The 17,191-nt window shown below is 37.9% G+C and overlaps 1 protein-coding gene across 1 annotated transcript in view; it reads left to right on the forward strand.

Annotated features, from left to right (window-relative positions):
• The window catches only part of AP4E1 (adaptor related protein complex 4 subunit epsilon 1), a 65,723-nt gene that overhangs the window by 19,106 nt on the left and 29,426 nt on the right, over window positions 1-17,191 (forward strand). Inside the window, exons 6-11 of the mRNA XM_060175715.1 lie at window positions 662-821; window positions 1,586-1,752; window positions 5,749-5,822; window positions 16,122-16,244; window positions 16,351-16,465; window positions 16,775-16,794. Coding sequence (XP_060031698.1) covers window positions 662-821; window positions 1,586-1,752; window positions 5,749-5,822; window positions 16,122-16,244; window positions 16,351-16,465; window positions 16,775-16,794 — 659 coding nt within the window. The remainder of the gene's footprint in view (window positions 1-661; window positions 822-1,585; window positions 1,753-5,748; window positions 5,823-16,121; window positions 16,245-16,350; window positions 16,466-16,774; window positions 16,795-17,191) is intronic.

The raw sequence follows: 17,191 nt of genomic DNA on the forward strand, positions 1-17,191 counted from the left end.
GATCACATTACATAGATTTCAGGTATGCAGTCTTCTAGATCATCATCTCTAAATGCTTTATTATATTTGCCACATCAAGTATAGCAGCTATTTTTTTAAACATTTTCCCCCCTTTATTGGGGGGTTAATGTTTTACATTCAACAGTAAAAACAATAGTTTGTACATGCATAACATTTCTCAGTTTTCCATATAACAATACAACCCCCACTAGGTCCTTTGTCATCCTTTTCCAGGACCTATACTCTTCCCCTTACCCACCCCAGAGTCTTTGACTTTGGTGCAATACACCAGCTCCAGTCCAAGTTCTGCTTAGGGTTTTCTCTTCTGATGTTGTTTTTCAGCTTCTGCCTGAGAGTGAGATTATCGCATATTCATCCTTCTATTTCTGACATATTTCACTTAACATGATTTCTTCAAGCTCCAAGATGGGCTGAAAATGATGAAATCACCATTTTTAATAGCTGAGTAGTATTCCATTATGTATATAGACCACAACTTGCTCAGCCACTCATCTGTTGTTGGACACCTGGGTTGCTTCCAGGTTTTGGCTGTTATAAATTGTGCTGTATATCAGCTATTTTGAAGTCATATGGCTCATAACTTTCAAACTAAATTCATGGCAATTCAGATGATTTGCTTAATTTGTTTCTTTATCTTTAGGGAAATAATACGAAGAAAAGCTGTTTTGGCATTATACAAATTTCTTCTCATTGCTCCTAATCAAGTACAGCATATTCATATTAAGTTTCGGAAAGCACTTTGTGACAGAGATGTTGGAGTCATGGCTGCTTCTTTGCACATATACTATAGGATGATTAAGGTAAGCTGGAAATTGCAGCAGATACTGAGTAGTTGCTGCTAGAAAAATATCGCTGTGGAGTTCAGAAAAACAAGTTTTTTTTTTTAGTAAAGTACATAAAACACTTAAGTATTATTTTAAGACTTTTTTTTTTCCCTTTTGTCACTGCTCCAGACTGACGTTTTCACATAGAGAGAGACAGGAGGCAGAGATAGAGAGAGAAGGAAAGATAACACCGTAGCAAAGCTTCCTCTAGTGTGTTGGGGACCAGACTCAAACCTGGGTTGTTCTTATGGCAGTCACCATCCAGGTGATCTGGTAATTGCCTGGTGATCATCCAGGTGATTTTTTTTTTAATAGTAATTTTGCAAGTTATTTTTAGCAAGAGTTGTAGGTGAAATATTGAGTGAGTCTTTTATCTCAGTTTGTAGGTTTGTGGTTTTTTCAGGCATTCAGTCTTTTATATAACTTCATGGATGTGTAACAGTTAACAGAAATGAGGAGAGCCAATGGGGCTTGTGCAGCATTTAGACTACACTGTTGACACCAATACACTGATACATACATTGCCGCAGGAGGAGATGGATTAAATGGTATGGCAAGAAAATTACCTAGATGGTGACGATGGGTTTATAGTAATTTAGCTCAGTGTATTGCCTGAAAGTCTGTATTTGTATGAGATTTCATGAGTACCTCTTCATGAATTAGAATCTGTGGGCCAGTTCATCTAGTTTATATTTGATAAGACATTCCTTGTTTTTTGCTTGTTTGTTTTTTGGATGTAGGAGAATGCACCTGCATATAAAGATTTGACTGGGAGTTTTGTAACCATTTTGAAGCAAGTAGTAGGAGGCAAGCTCCCAGTAGATTTCAATTACCACAGTGTGCCAGCACCATGGTTACAGATCCAGCTCTTGAGAATACTAGGACTTCTAGGAAAAGATGATCAAAGGTAAACTAGCTCAAGTAAGTTTGTTAGTTGTAGGTTTTAGTCATATAGAGATTTCTTAAGAAGCCAGATTTTCCATTGCTTATTTAGTTGGCTTTATAGTCATAACTAAACTGTAGTAAGAAGTATATAAATTCAGGTTTCTGGGATAACCCTGCCTCTCTGCTTATTTAAATCCTACCTATACCTCTGATAGGTATTCTGAAAGGTACCTCTGATGTCCCATATCTTCAGTGAAGCATTTTTAATCTCTTTAATTTAGGGATTGGAAAAACTTTGTCTCTAAAGAACCAGATAATGAATATTTTAGGACTTGTGGGGTATATGTCTGTTATAAACATTCAAGTCTTTTGTGTCACTTAAAGGTAGCCATGGACAATGAACACAGCTGTATTCCAAAAAAACCTTATGGACATTAAAACTTGAATTGAAAGTTGAATCCAGGAGTCAGGGTTAAGTGCATGGGGCACAAAGTGCAAGGACCAGGATAAGGATCCTGGTTCGAGCCCCTGGCTCCCCACCTGCAGGGGAGTCGCTTTACAGGCGGGGAAGCAGGTCTGCAGGTGTCTATCTTTCTCTCTCCCTCTCTGTCTCCCCTCCTCTCTCCATTTCTCTTTGTCCTATCCAGCAAGATGATATCAGTAACAACAACAATAATAACTACAACAATAAAAAAACAAGGGCAACAAAAGGGAAAATAAATAAATATTAAAAAAATATATACTTAAAAAAAGGAAAGAAAAAAAACTTGAATCCATTCCCCAATTTTAACATTGAAAAAAAAAAATATATATATAAATCGGGAGTCGGTCAGTAGCGTAGTGGGTTAAACACACATGGCGCGAAGCACATGGACCGGCATAAGGATCCTGGTTCGAGCCTCCAGCTCCCCACCTGCAGGAGAATCACTTCACAGGCGGTGAAGCAGGTCTGCAGGTGTCTATCTTTCTCTCCCTTTCTCTGTCTTTCCCATCTCTCTCCATTTCTCTCTGTCCTGTCCAACAATGATGACAACAAAAACAGCAGTAATAACTACAATAGAAAAACAACAATGGCAACAAAAGGGAAAAATAAATAAATAAATAAATATAAAAAAATCTTGGGGGCAGGGTGGTGGCATACCTGGTTGAGTGCACATTTTACAGTGCATGAGGACCCAGATTTGAGCCCCTGGTTCCCATCTGTAGGGGGAAAGCTTCATGAGTGGTAAAGCAGGGCTGCAGGTGTCTCTGTCTCTCTCCCTGTCTATCACCCCCTTCCCTCTCAATTTCTGGCTCTTTCTATCCATTATATAAATAAAGATAGTAATAAAAAAAACTTAACATGCCATATAAAAATACATAGTGGATTAGGCCTGTGGATATTAATTGCTCACTCTTGTTCTTCTTGGATATAAGTTCTGCACCTTATTGATTTATTTTTTCTCACTTGGCTCTGTGGCACAATGGATAGCACATTGGACTTCTAGACAGATTTATTTTTACTGAATTCCTCTTTTTAGCCAATAAATTACATTAAACTTTTTATGGGTATCTTTTCATATATATATATTTTCTTTTACTTTTTATGGGTATCTTTTCATTTATTATTTCTTTTGCCATAGACTTTCAATTTACAGAATAGTTCCAAGAATAGTACTAAGGAATCACTTATGCTATTTCCTGTACTCACACGCTTGTTTAATTATTTTCTTTCTTTCTTTGTAAGTTAGTGGCATACATATATTATTTTCACTTAAAACTTTTTTTTCCTGAATGCTTTGAGATCAATCCCAGTTAGATTTTAGTTCCTTTGATCTCAGAGACCATGACTCAAATCTTTAGATTTTTGTCTTGAGAAAATATTTGCTAGTCAGTGTTCTGATTTTATGAGACATAGCTCTCAGAGAACTGCAGAGGCTCTCACTCTTGGTACTGCTATGTCACCTTTTTCTGTGTTTATGAATGTAAGCTCTAATTGAAATGGTAACGGTCCGTAAGTAATGAAGCAGATAGAGACATGAGAAATATTATTCCTTGTTATATTTTATATAGCCCAGTGTATTATTTTTTTGGAACTTGGGTTGGAATTCATTGGACTTCTGTTTTAAAACCACAAATTTCATATTAATAACATCCAGACTTCATTGACTTAAGATCTAATGTTGTCATGTTGCCATGAACTAACTTTGGAGACAGTTAGTGAATTTACTGGATTAACTAACTAATTCCTTCATTCCTTTTTACCAGAGTACGCACATGTGGCTTATGGTGGTGCAGAGGATTGAACCTGGGACTTTGGAGCCTCAGGCCCAAGACTCTCTTTGCATAACCATTATGCTATCTAACCCTACCCCTAATTTACTAAGTTAGCTTGTTGTCTTCCTTCATTCTGAATTTGGAGACTACATAAAAAATTAGTGAAATGGTACTTCCAAAGAGCTGTTGAATAATGATTATGCTCAACTTACTGAACAGTGAGAGGCATTTTTATAATGTTGTGGAGCATTAGAACATTTTCTCCTTTATAGTCTCAACTTGAATGAAATTTTATGTTAATATAAATCTTATTCTTTTAATATTTTTATTTAATTATCAATGAAAAGGAAAGAAGGAGAACCAAATCATCACTCTGACACATAGGATACTGGGGATTACTGAGGGTTGAACTCTCAACTTTATACGTGAGGGGCCAGTGCCACCTCTCACTGTGCCACCTCTCAGGCCCTAAAGCATAAAAACATGATTAGCTGAATGTGACTGTAAAAATATTATAACAGAACTATAATGTAAAATAATTTACTGGAAAAGTCTTATGATTTCAATTGTTTGAGCAATTTCTTGTGTTTAAAGCATTCTTTTTAGATTATTAACATTGGCTATATTATGTCTATAAATGCTTCCATATTTGTAGTTAATTATGACTCTTTTTGTGAGACATTGGTTTTTAAAATTGAGTTACTAGATTAATGCAAGTATAGTACTACTGAAATTTTGGAAGGGGAGGATTTGTAATGTTCATTATATGATTACTGACTGTGGGAGAAATGCTTATGTGGGAACGCGAGGGCTTTTAGAATAGAGTTCTGGATCCTCACTGGATATTTATACTTTAATATTGACAATAAAATATATGCACTGCTTATTGACTTGTTTTGTAATTGTAGAAAATTTTCTGAAAAAGATACAGTTTGTGTGATATGTTTATAGTTCTAGACTACTTTGACCCTTTTGTTTTATAGTGTTGTCTCAGCAAGACAAGTGTTCTATGTTAATGGTTCATAAAAAATACATGTTTTGAATTTGGGAAACAAAAATACCTGGTGAAGCAAACTTAGAGATTAAAAAAAGGCATAAAAATATCAGCTGATAGCCATAGTTTTTGCATTGGCCTCTTATAGAGGACTTCCCATAGAGGTAGAGTGCAGTGTCTCCATGAAGTACTGTGTTTTCCACAGTACCTGCATCAACATGGTTACTATTACTATAAATAGTGACCATAAAGGTATGGGAATGAAACAAAGTCTGCTAATTGTGCAAAATATAATTTTCTATATTTAATGTAAATGAAGGTTGGAATTTTCTACCTTGAGGAGACTAGTGTTGCTTACAGCAAGATTAGTATTTCAATTAAAAAAAATGTAAGGCATAGATATTATACTTTCTGGAGTAATCTTAGGTAGATGTGGTATAATATAATAACTTAAGAGAGATAGAAATATTTTACTGTAAGAAAATTAGAAACTGTAGTGTGTTCAAAACCTGATTTGTAAACTAGAAACAGGCCTAGAAAGAGTTAATTGACTCATGTATATTTTTTCATTGAGTAGTCAACCTTGGTAAGGCTTATGAAAAAGAGCAAATGGAATCTTTAAGAAGTGAAATTCCATAACTTCATACAATGAATTTCTTTCACTTCTTTTCTGTAGATCCTCAGTTTTAAAGAAAGAGAAGTTTGAAACACTGTTTTATTGGGTAATAATACTATAATTCTACTGCAAATAAAATATCTTTTAAACAGGACAAGTGAATTAATGTATGATGTTCTTGATGAATCCTTACGAAGAGCCGAATTAAATCACAATGTCACATATGGTAGGTAATGTATATAACTGCTTCTCAAATAACCAATGGCATTTTCTGGTATTATAACTAAAGTCATGTTGAATGCTATAGATTTCAATAAAGCTTTATGTGTTAATGTTAAGGTGGTTCTATTGTTTGTCAGCATTAAGCATTGACTAGCAAATAATGTGTGAAGATATGGCACCGTTTTATGTGTTTATTCATTAATTATTCACTATTGAAATTCTTTTAAAAAATTTCTTTATTGGGGAATTTATGTTTTACATTTGACAGTAAATACAGTAGTTTGTATATGCATAACATTTCCCAGTTTTCCATAGAATAATATAACCCCCACTAGGTCCTCTGTCATCCTTTTTGGACCTGTATTCTCCCCTACCCCCCACCCTATGAAATTATTTCTAAGTGAAATGTTTATTTAATAACAGAGGAAAAAAACATCAAAGCATCACTCACAAATTGTTTTTCTTTTCTTTTTTTTTTAAATTTATTTTTTATTTAAGAAAGGATAAATTAACAAAACCATAGGGTAGGAGGGGTACAACTCCACACAATTCCCACCACCCAATCTCCATATCCCATCCCCTCCCCTGATAGCTTTCCCATTCTCTATCCCTCTGGGAGCATGGACCCAGGGTCGTTGTGGGTTGTAGAAGGTGGAAGGTCTGGCTTCTGTAATTGCTTCCCTGCTGAACATGGGCGTTGACTGGTCGGTCCATACTCCCAGTCTGCCTCTCTCTTTCCCTAGTAGGGTGGGTCTCTGGGGAAGCTGAGCTCCAGGACACATTGGTGGGGTCTTCAGTCCAGGGAAGCCTGGCCGGCATCCTGATGGCATCTGGAACCTGGTGGCTGAAAAGAGAGTTAACATACAAAGCCAAACAAATTGTTGAGCAATCATGGACCCAAAGGTTGGAATAGTGGAGAGGAAGTGTTGGGGGGGTACACACTACAAACTCTAGTATACTTCTGTTTTCAGGTATATATTTTGCACTTGTTTATGGATGCGTGTGAACATATGCTGTCTCTCACAGAACCTGGTGTATATCTAGGTTTTGGGACTTTGTTAGAAAGTGATCCACCTGGGATGGAATTAGAGAATGCTATGAAAGGAAAGGTCTCACCCGAGTAATGAAGCTGAAGGGTTGTCATTCCACACCTGAAGTCTCTGGACACAGTCTGAGCTGAAGCATGTTGAGGTGGCAGTCATTGCGTTGATTAGGTTGCGATCTGTGGATGCAACATTATTTGATATGGATTGGGAGAGGCATGCGGGAAATTGGGCCCTATCCTAAGGTTCCAGGACTGGGGGAAATATAGGCTCTATAGTGGAGATGTGAGGTTCCTGCTGTCTTAGGGTTCAAAAAGACAATGGATAGTTAATGTTATCATCACATTATTTGGTAATTGGGTTAACTTTTGAAAAGTCCTTTTGTTAGGGTTTGCTGTATAGTACCCAGTATCTTGTAAATAGCAGTGCCACCGGTTGCTTCTGATCTACTTGGTCTAGGCTTTTGAGAGAGTCGGCGTATCAAATACACAGCCTATATATTAAAAAGACTCAGTCTGTGTTTTAAAAACTTCGAGACATACAATTAATTTTCCCCCTCTCAATTAGCTAGTGATTTATATGATTTATTTATACCACTTTACTAGGAGTGTACATAAACACCATTCCCACCACCAGAAGACTGTGACCCATCCCACCTACCCACCCCTACCCCCCACTGGCCCAGGAAGCCACATGTCTACCCCTCACCACAGGGTTTTTACTTTGGTGTCCTACTTACAATTTGGTCAGGTCCTGCTTTTAGTTTCCCTTTCAGATCTTCTTACTTAACTTCTGTTGATGAGTGGGATCATCCCATACTCATCTTTATCTTTCTGACTTAGCTCACTTAACATAATTCCTTCTAGCTCTGTCCAAGATGGGTCAGAGAAGGTGGGTTCATTGTTCTTGATAGCTGTATGTTTTTCTTTTTATAGATTTTATTTATTTATTTATTTATTTATTTATTTATTTATTTCCCTCCAGGGTTATTGCTGGGCTCGGTACCTGCACCATGAATCCACCGCTCCTGGAGGCCATTTTTTCCCCCTTTTTGTTTCCCTTGTTGTAGCCTCGTTGTGGTTATTATTATTGCCATTGTTAATGTTGTTCGTTGTTGGATAAGACAGAGAGAAATGGAGAGAGGAGGGGAAGACGGGGAGAGAAAGATAGACACCTGCAGACCTGCTTCACCGCCTGTGAAGCGACTCCCCTGCAGGTGGGGAGCCGGGGGCTCGAACCAGGATCCTTCCGCTGGTCCCTGTGCTTTGTGCCACATGCGGTTAACCCGCTGCGCCACTGCCCGACCCCCAGATTTTATTTTAAAAGAGAAGTAACCATCTCTTTATGAAAACATTTGAGTGTCTTATTGACTGTGAAGATAAGTCATTTCTGTTTCATATTTTATAAAATTTTATATTTGAAGATACTTTTTAACCAGATAGTAAGTCATCAAATATCTACTAAATTTCTGTTGCCATCCCTGTGCCTGATGTTTGGAATATAGTTATGAATAAAGCAGTATTATGATCAAGCTCACCGATTAGATGGGAAAGGACAGGTGCTGAAATGTTATAGAGAAGAATTACAGGTTATTGTGGGTTGATATAATTTATTGGCATAACAGGAACTATAGAGTTAGGTAGATTTAGAGAGACAGAAGGAAGAGAGGTTGAAGTGGGGGGGGTTGTTAGGCACAGGGAACATGAGAGAAGGTGTGGAGGTGGAGATTTTTGAAGCAATTTTAGAGAGCAGTGACTCACCAGCCTGAGTGGACAATTATTAATAGGAAGAGTGGAAAGATCATATTGCAAAGGTCTCACTGCAGCCAAATTTGTTTGGATATTTTTCCTGTCTAGATCTGAAAGTGTGAAAGATATTTTGGGTAGATATTTTGGAGTATTAGTGTAGAATTATCAGAAATAGAAGTACTTTTCCTTGTTTCTCCTACTAAGTACACTTAGTAAACCCTGGATATTGCATGGAAAATTAATATAAGACTCTGAAGGGTGGAGGAAAGAAAGTCACGGGCCCTTTGGTGGAATATAACTGAAATAGGCTTACTAACCATCTACAAAACGGAGACCCCCAAGCCTTTAGGTTCATGATTAGTCAATAGTTTGTTTGGCTTTATATATTAACTCTTTTTGTCAGCCACCGGGTTCCAACTGCTATCATGATGCCAACCGGACTTCCCTGGGCAGATGACCCCACCAATACGTCCTGGAGCCCCGCTTCCCCAGAGCTCTGCCCCACTAAGGAAAGAGAGAGAAAGGCATGCTGGAAGTATGGATCGACCTGCCAACACCCATGTTCAGCGGGAAAGCAATTATGGAAGCCAGACTTTCCACCTTCTGCATCCCATAATGACCCTGGGTCCATACTCCCAGAGTGATTAAGAATAGGAAAGCTGTCAGGGGAGGGGATGGAGTGCAGAGTTCTGGTGGTGGGAATTGTGTGGAGTTGTACCCCTCTTAGCCTATGGTTTTTTTTAGTGTCAGTGTTTCCTTTTTTTTTTTTTTTTTTTTTAAGTGTTTCCTTTTTATAAATAAAAATTAAAAAAAAAAAAGAAAGTCAACTGGTTAGGGTGACTGAGTTCAGTGGTACTTCTAGATTGCTGAATCTCCAGTAGGCACTCTTCAGTATAAGAGGCAAAAAGAAAACCCATGATACTCATTCTCCCTTATCTCCTCAGGCCCCTAACCAGTTGAGTAACTCCTTTTAAAAATTACTGACTTAAAAAAACAAGGGCACCAAAAAGGGAAAATAAATAAATAAATATATATATAATAAATTATTAAAAAGTTATTGACTTATACTTCACTTTTTGTTGAACTGTTGAATAAAAGTACTTAGCTCTAGATGGGAAAATAGTCTTGAAGACTTAAATTCATTTTTATCTCACATGTGTTGCCAAAAAGCATGGCTTCTGGGCTAATTTTTACCTATGTTGACTTCTCAGAAATCTATGAGAAGCTAAATATGAAATCTTAGATTTTAGATGAATAATAAGCCTATAGTAGTAAATACTTTGCTGGCAGGAGAATTGTGTGTGGCAGGAATCTTTGAAGGAAAATATGCCAGTTAGGAGAGAAAGTGGAGCACTATTATTTTTCATCAATTTTCAGACTGCCATATTAGTTCAGGGTTTGGTAAAATTTTTTCTGAAAAGGAGGTCAGATAGTATATATTTTAGATTTTGCAGATTGTATAGACTTCTTTGTTTTTAATAACCTCTTAAAAATTCAGAAACTCTTCTTAGTTTACAGACTTAGAAAAACAGAACAAAGGTCTGCTAATAGCCCTGATTCAAGCTTTTGTCTATAAATCAATTCAAGATTTTCTTTGTTCAGTTCTTAGCATAAAGATATTTCACAGGACAATTTCTGAAAATGCAAAGTATCTTTTGTAAAAATATTTATAAAATGGAAATATTGATAAGACCACAGGATAAGAGGGGTACAGTTCCACACAATTCTCACCACTGGATCTTCATATCCCATTCCCTCCCTTGAAAGCTTTCCCATTCTTTATCTCTTTGGGAGCATGAACCCACGGACATTATGGGGTGCAGAAGGTGGAAGGTCTGGCTTCTGTAATTGCTCCACAGCTGAACATGGGCATTGACAGGTCGATCTGTACTCCCAGCCTGTCTCTCCCTAGTAGGGTAGGGTTCTGGGGAAGCAGGGCTCCAGGACATATTGGTGGGTCGTCTGCCCAGGGAAGTCCAGTTGGCATCATGATAGCATCTGGAACTTGGTGGCTGAAAAAGAGTTAAGATATAAAGCAGAAAAAAATGTTGACTAATCATGAACCTAAAGGCAAGAATATTACAGATGAATATTTGGAGTCTTCGTTTTGGAAAAAGCTAATAGGCCTATTTTAGGTATATTCCAAGGGGCCAATAATTTTAGTAGGTTTTGCTTCAGCTTGATGTCTAATATGCAGGTGGACCCAAGGTATTATCTGGGGAGTTGGTGTCATAGTTGGAAAAATGACTAGAAAGCTGGAGCAGGGAAGAGAGTTGCTTCCAAATATGGGAAAAGTATATAAATATTGTTAAAAGTATCTTTTTAGTTTAACTTACTTTGTAGTTTGCTCTTCAGTCAGTCATTATTTTTTTTCTTTTGCTTGTTTTGGTGGTACCAGGGCCTTAAACTTACAAAGTTTCACTGCTGTGGGTCATTTTTTTTAAATTCATATATAGTGATAGAGAAAAGAGAGACAGAGAGAGGAGGAGATACGGTAGCACTGAAGCTTCCTCTGTTGCCACAGTACTTCCCGTGGTGGTTCTTGGAATTAAATCTGGGCTGCTTATGCTGGCCAATGCAGAAACCCTATCTAGTAAGCAATCTTTCTGGTTCCTCAGTTACAATTTTCCCCCTCCTCCTTTCCCTTCTCCTTTACATTCTTCATATTATTTTTTGGAGGGGCGGTGGTGGGTGATAGTTTACAGTACAATTGTTGGCCCATGGATACAATTTCTCATCTTCCCATGGTAAGTGACTGCAGACTTTCTCATGCCCCAATTTAGGTTCTTTTCCACCATCATTCATCAGGACCCCAAAGCGCTCTGTGTCCCCTCTCCCTCTCCTTACCCAGAGTTCTTGTTTTGGTGCAATACACCACACCCAGTCCAAGTATCACTGTATGTTTTCCCTTTCTGTCCTTGTTTCTTACATTCTACCTATAAGTGAGTTTATCTGATATTTATCTTTCTCTTTTTGACTTGTTTCATTTAACATGATTCTTTCAAGTTTCACTCAAGAAGAGGCAAAGGAGATGACTTCATTTTGAACCAATAGAGTCATTCTGTTGTGTACATATACTATAGTTTTCTTAGCCACTCATCTATCTGGGTTGCTTCCAAGTTTGGATATTACAAATTTGAGCTACAGTAATTGTAGGTGTATATAGAACTCTTTGGATAGTTGTTTTTGTTTCCTTTGGCTATATCCCCAGAAGAGAAATTGCTAGGTCATAGGGTTGGTTCATTTCTAGTGTTGTGAGAAACTTCCATATGTTTTCCACAGAGGTTGCAATAATTTACACTCCCACCAGCAGTGTAGAAGGGTTCCCTATCCCCCATATCCTTGCTAACAGTTGTTTCTGCCCTTTCTGATATGTGACATACTCACAAGTATAAAGTGGTATCTCTTTGTTGTTTTTATTTGTATTTCTCTGATAATCAGTGACTTTGAGCATTTGCTCATATATCTTTTGGTCTTCAGGATAATCTATTTGGGGAAGATTTTTTTTTAAATTTTTTATTTATAAAAAGGAAACATTGACAAAACCATAGAATAAGAGGGCTACAGCTTCGCACATTTCCCACCACCAGAACTCCATATCCCATCCCCTCCCCTGATAGCTTTCCTAGTCTTTAACCCTCTGGGAGTATGGACCCAAGATCATTGTGGGATGCAGAAGGTGGAAGGTCTGGCTTCTGTAATTGCTTCCCCGCTGAACATGGATGTTGACAGGTCAATTTTGGGGAAGATTATATCCACATCCTCTCCTCATTTTTTTTAATGAGGTTGTCTTTTTCTATGTTGCTGAGTTTAGTGAGTTCTTTATCTATTTTGGTCATTAATATTTTATCTGATGTATAGTATGTAAAGTTCTCCTGTCTGTAGGGTGTCTGTTTTGATGATGGTTTCTTTTGCTGTGCAGAAACTTCAATTTGATATAGTCCCACTGGTTGACTTTTGTTTTGGTTTTTCTTGGTGTTGGACTCTGTACCTTCTTAAAAGGGATCTTATTTTTCTAGTTTCTTCCTTCTCCATTTCTGTCTCTCACTTCTCACAAAGTTTTCAAGGCTTTTCCCCACAAAATTTATCTGAGTCTAAATTGATAGGCAACTTAGAAGTGGAAAACAGCTAGTTGAATATTCAGGAAATGTCTTATATACAAATAATTGCCTGATTATGTCTTCACAGTTTGAAGCAAAGAAAGAGTGGTTCTGGGGGTTGGGTGGTAGGTAGCACAGCTGGTTAAGCGCACGTGGCGCAAAGCGCAAGGACCTGCGTAAGGATCCTGGTTCGAGCCCCCGGCTCCCCACCTGCAGGGGAGTCGCTTCACAGGCGGTGAAGCAGGTCTGCAGGTGTCTGTCTTTCTCTCCCCCTCTCTGTCTTCCCCTCCTCTCTCCATTTCTCTCTGTCCTATCCAACAAGAAAAGACAACAACAACAATAACCACAACAAGGCTACAACAAGGGCAACAAAAAAGGAAGAAAGGAAAGAAAGAAAGAAAGAAAAGAAGGAAGGAAAGAAGGAAGAAAGAAAAAGAGAAAGAAAGAGTGGTTCTATTGGGAAGAACATTTAATAGACTACAACTTTCGGTAGACCTACAGTTTTTTTATTAAGGTGTTAATGCTTTTCGGTGCAGCCACTGGCACATAGGTACAGTTTCATTATGTACCAAGCCCCCAAAGTTTTCTTCCTCCACTTTCTCCCTAGAGTTCTTTGTTTTGGTGCAATACACCATGTCCAGTCCATGTTTACTTTGTGTTCTTCCTCTTCATCCCTATTTGTTAAGTACCCCTAGTAAGTGAGATCATTTGGTATTTGTTCTTCTCTTTTTGATTTATCTGACTCAACATAATAATCCTGAAGTTCCACCCAAGAGGATGCAAGGAGATCACTTAATCATTTGTAACAGCCGAGTATTACTCACCGGTAGTCCGGTGGTGTTGCAGTATACCGGTAGTGTCCCACCACACTTTTTTATTCACCCATCTGTCACTGGACATCTAGGTTGCTTCCAGGTTTTGGCTAATAGAAATTATGCTGCTCTGAACATAAGTCTACATGGATCTCTTCTGACAGGTGCTTTTGTTTCCTATGGATAAATCCCCAAGAGAGAAAGTGTTGGGTCACAGGGTTGGTCCATTTCTAGTGTCCCAAGAAATCTCCAGACTTTTCCACAAAGGTTGGACCAATTCACACTCCTACAGAAGTGTCCCCCTTTCCCCATGTCCTCTCCAATATTTGGCATTAGTGTCTTTTCGAATGTAAGATGTTCTCACAGGTGTCAGTGCTATCTCATTATTGCCGTCACTTGTATTTCTCTAGTAAACAGTTACTTTGAGCACCTGCTCATGTATCTGTTGGCCCTCTGGGTCTCTTACTTGAAGTTTCTGCCCATGTCCTCACCCTCATTCCTAATGGGATTTTTTGTTTGTCTGTTCAGTTTGCTGAACTCTTTGTGTAATTTGGTCATTAGTCCTTTATCTGATGTATGTCGTATAAAGATCTTTTCCCGTGCTGTAGATGTTTGTGTGATGATACCCTTTGCTGTACAGAAGCGCCTCAGCTTGACTTCCATTGATTTATATGTTTTCTTTGATTCAGCTTCTTTGATGAATTTGAATCTTTGAAGGCCTTTTTGAAGCATAGACCATGAAGTATTCTGCCATTGTTTTCTTCTATGCATTTGATAGTTTCTGGGCTAATGTCCATGTCTTTCATCCACTTGGAGTTTACTTTTGTGCATGGTGATACGTGGTGGTTGAACTGCATTTATTTGCATGTTTCAGTTCAATTTTTGTAACACCATTTGATGAAAAGATTCTCCTTTATTTATTGTTTTGGGCCCCCCTTGTTAGTTTTACATTGGTGTGGGGAGAACTTTTTAATTTTTATTTTATTATTATTTTAATAATTGAAATATTAAAAAATATTTATTTATTAATGAGAATGATAGGAGAGAGAAAGAACTAGCCATCACTCTGGTACATGTGCTGATGGAATCAAACTCAGGACCTCATGCTTGAGGGTACAGTGCTTTATCCACTTGTGCCATCTCCCAGACCACAAAAGGTTTCTTACCAGAGCGCTGCTCAGCCCTGGCTTATGGTGGTGCTGGGGATTGAACCAAGGACTCAGAAACGAGAGTCTGTTTGCATAACCATTATGCTATCTACCCCCCCCTCCCCGGGAGAACTATTTTTAAAAAGCTGCTTCTTCTGTGTCTCATTTCTGACACCATAATTACATAGGACATTCAGGGGGCCTTGGGAGACAGCATAGTGATTACAGAGGGCATTCTGAATTTAATCATGCCTCATTCATTCTTTATTATGGCAAAACTCCAACTCCTGACTCATGTTCATTAAAAACTAAAAAAAAATAAAAAATAAAAAGTGTCCATTTTGATTGTCTATCAAGCTCTAATTTCCCAGCTAAAGAATTGACTTGAAGATTTTTTTTTAATTTTTTTTTTAATATTTATTTTATTTATTTATTCCCTTTTGTTGCCTTGTTGTTTTATTGTTGTTGTCGTTGTTGGATAGGACAGAGAGAAATGGAGAGAGGAGGGGAAGACAGAGGAGAGAAAGATAGACACTTGCAGACCTGCTTCACCGCCTGTGAAGCGACTCCCCTGCAGGTGGGGAGCCGGGGTTCGAACCGGGATCCTTATGCCGGTCTTTGTGCTTTGCGCCACCTGCGCTTAACCCGCTGTGCTACAGCCTGACTCCCGACTTGAAGATTTTTAAGAAGTGACTCAACTTTGATACAAATACTAGACCATCCTAAAATGATGTTAAGATCAGTCATATTAAAATAGATTCCTCATACAGTTTCTTTATATCAGTGGTAGAAATGGCCTGAGAATAGACTAGTTTAAAGCATCCAAGGGTTGCTGGAAATATCTAACTACATAGGAACAGTGAATGTATTATTATGGTTGTCCATTAGAATGTGAGCTCCTTGAAGGCATTTTTTATTTCTGTTTTGTTCACCATGATATACATAGTACTAGGACAATGCCTGGTGCATATAAGGTGTTCAATAAATATATTTTATGTGAATGGATGTATCTTTCTTGAGAGCTTGTTTGGAGGTTCTAGCAGGGGAGCGCAGCTACTCGTATACCCTCAACCGAAGACCGGTCTGTCTCTATTCAGGGAAGGCCGTCCTCTTCGACTGAGCATGCAGCTTCAGAAGGGAAGCACATGGAGCGGTGAGGGAGGAAGGGGACACCCACCTAGCCAGCCAGATCAGCTGGGGTGACAGATGTTGCAGCCAGATCGCCCTCACATCCGGATATATCTTTCTTAAATATCTTACATACCTTTAAACTGTAGAATGGTAATATCACCTTAACTACTGTATACTCCTGAAAATAGTTAACCCATATCTTTGTAAAGTTTCCATAAATGCAGTTTTTGATTAAAACTGGCCTCCAGTTTGTTTAATTTTGAGTTCTTTTACTATGTCTTACCCCACAATCACTGACATTTTAATACTTTATTTTCCTAGCTATTTTGTTTGAGTGTGTGCATACAGTCTATTCTATTTACCCCAAATCAGAATTACTTGAGAAGGCTGCCAAGTGCATTGGAAAATTTGTTCTGTCACCTAAAATAAACCTCAAATACTTAGGTAAGATTATCGAGTCTTTTGACGTCAAGAAATTGTAAGGACAGCTTTTGAAATTTGTCATGTATTTGTTTCAAGGCATTGTCTATAATACAATTTTTGTTTTTAGGACTGAAGGCGCTAACTTATGTTATCCAACAGGATCCAACTCTGGCTCTTCAACACCAGATGACGATAATTGAGTGCTTAGATCATCCTGATCCCATTATTAAAAGAGAGGTAAAGTGATAATTTAAACAGTGTATATGAAGTGTTATAATTTTTAAACCTTTTTTTTTATTACAGAGATAGATTAAAGTGATGGACATATTGTTGTTGTTGTTGTTATATGTATATTTTGCCAGAGCACTGCTTAGCTTTCATTTTGGTGGTGCAGAGATTGGAACCTTAGTGCCTCAAGTATGAGAATCTTGCATAGCCATTGTGCCCTCTCTCTAGACTTCACTTATTTTATTTTAATGAAAAGGAGAGAGAGAAAAAGACCAGAGCACTTCTTGGTTGCTCTTGACTGGAATTTTATGTGGAACCTCTAGGCCTCAGGCATACAAGTCTGGTATGGAAACACTCTCTCCAAACTTTGTTAATTTCATTTAAAATGGTAGAATGGACAGAAGTGTGGAAAGCTTTATTTCTGATTTTTAAAAATAAAGATAAGTGTATTGCACCAAAGCAAGGAACTCTTGAGAAGGAAGGCGGAAAGAGGGTTGTGGGGATAGGGTCTTTCAGGTCCTGGTATACGATAATGGACCTGATTTGGGAGGGATAGTGTTTCACGGACATCTGTCTTGGTGAGATGAGGAATTGTATTCTGTGCCAACAGCTGTGCTGTAAACCATTAACCTCCCAATAAAAATAATAAAGGAAAAAAATAATAATAGAGATAAACTCTACTGGACATTAAAATTACCTTAAAGTAGAAAGTTAAAAATAGTTTATTGTGAAAATACTAT

The sequence above is a fragment of the Erinaceus europaeus genome, chromosome 16 (assembly GCF_950295315.1).
Source record: "Erinaceus europaeus chromosome 16, mEriEur2.1, whole genome shotgun sequence".
Taxonomy (NCBI): domain Eukaryota; kingdom Metazoa; phylum Chordata; class Mammalia; order Eulipotyphla; family Erinaceidae; genus Erinaceus; species Erinaceus europaeus.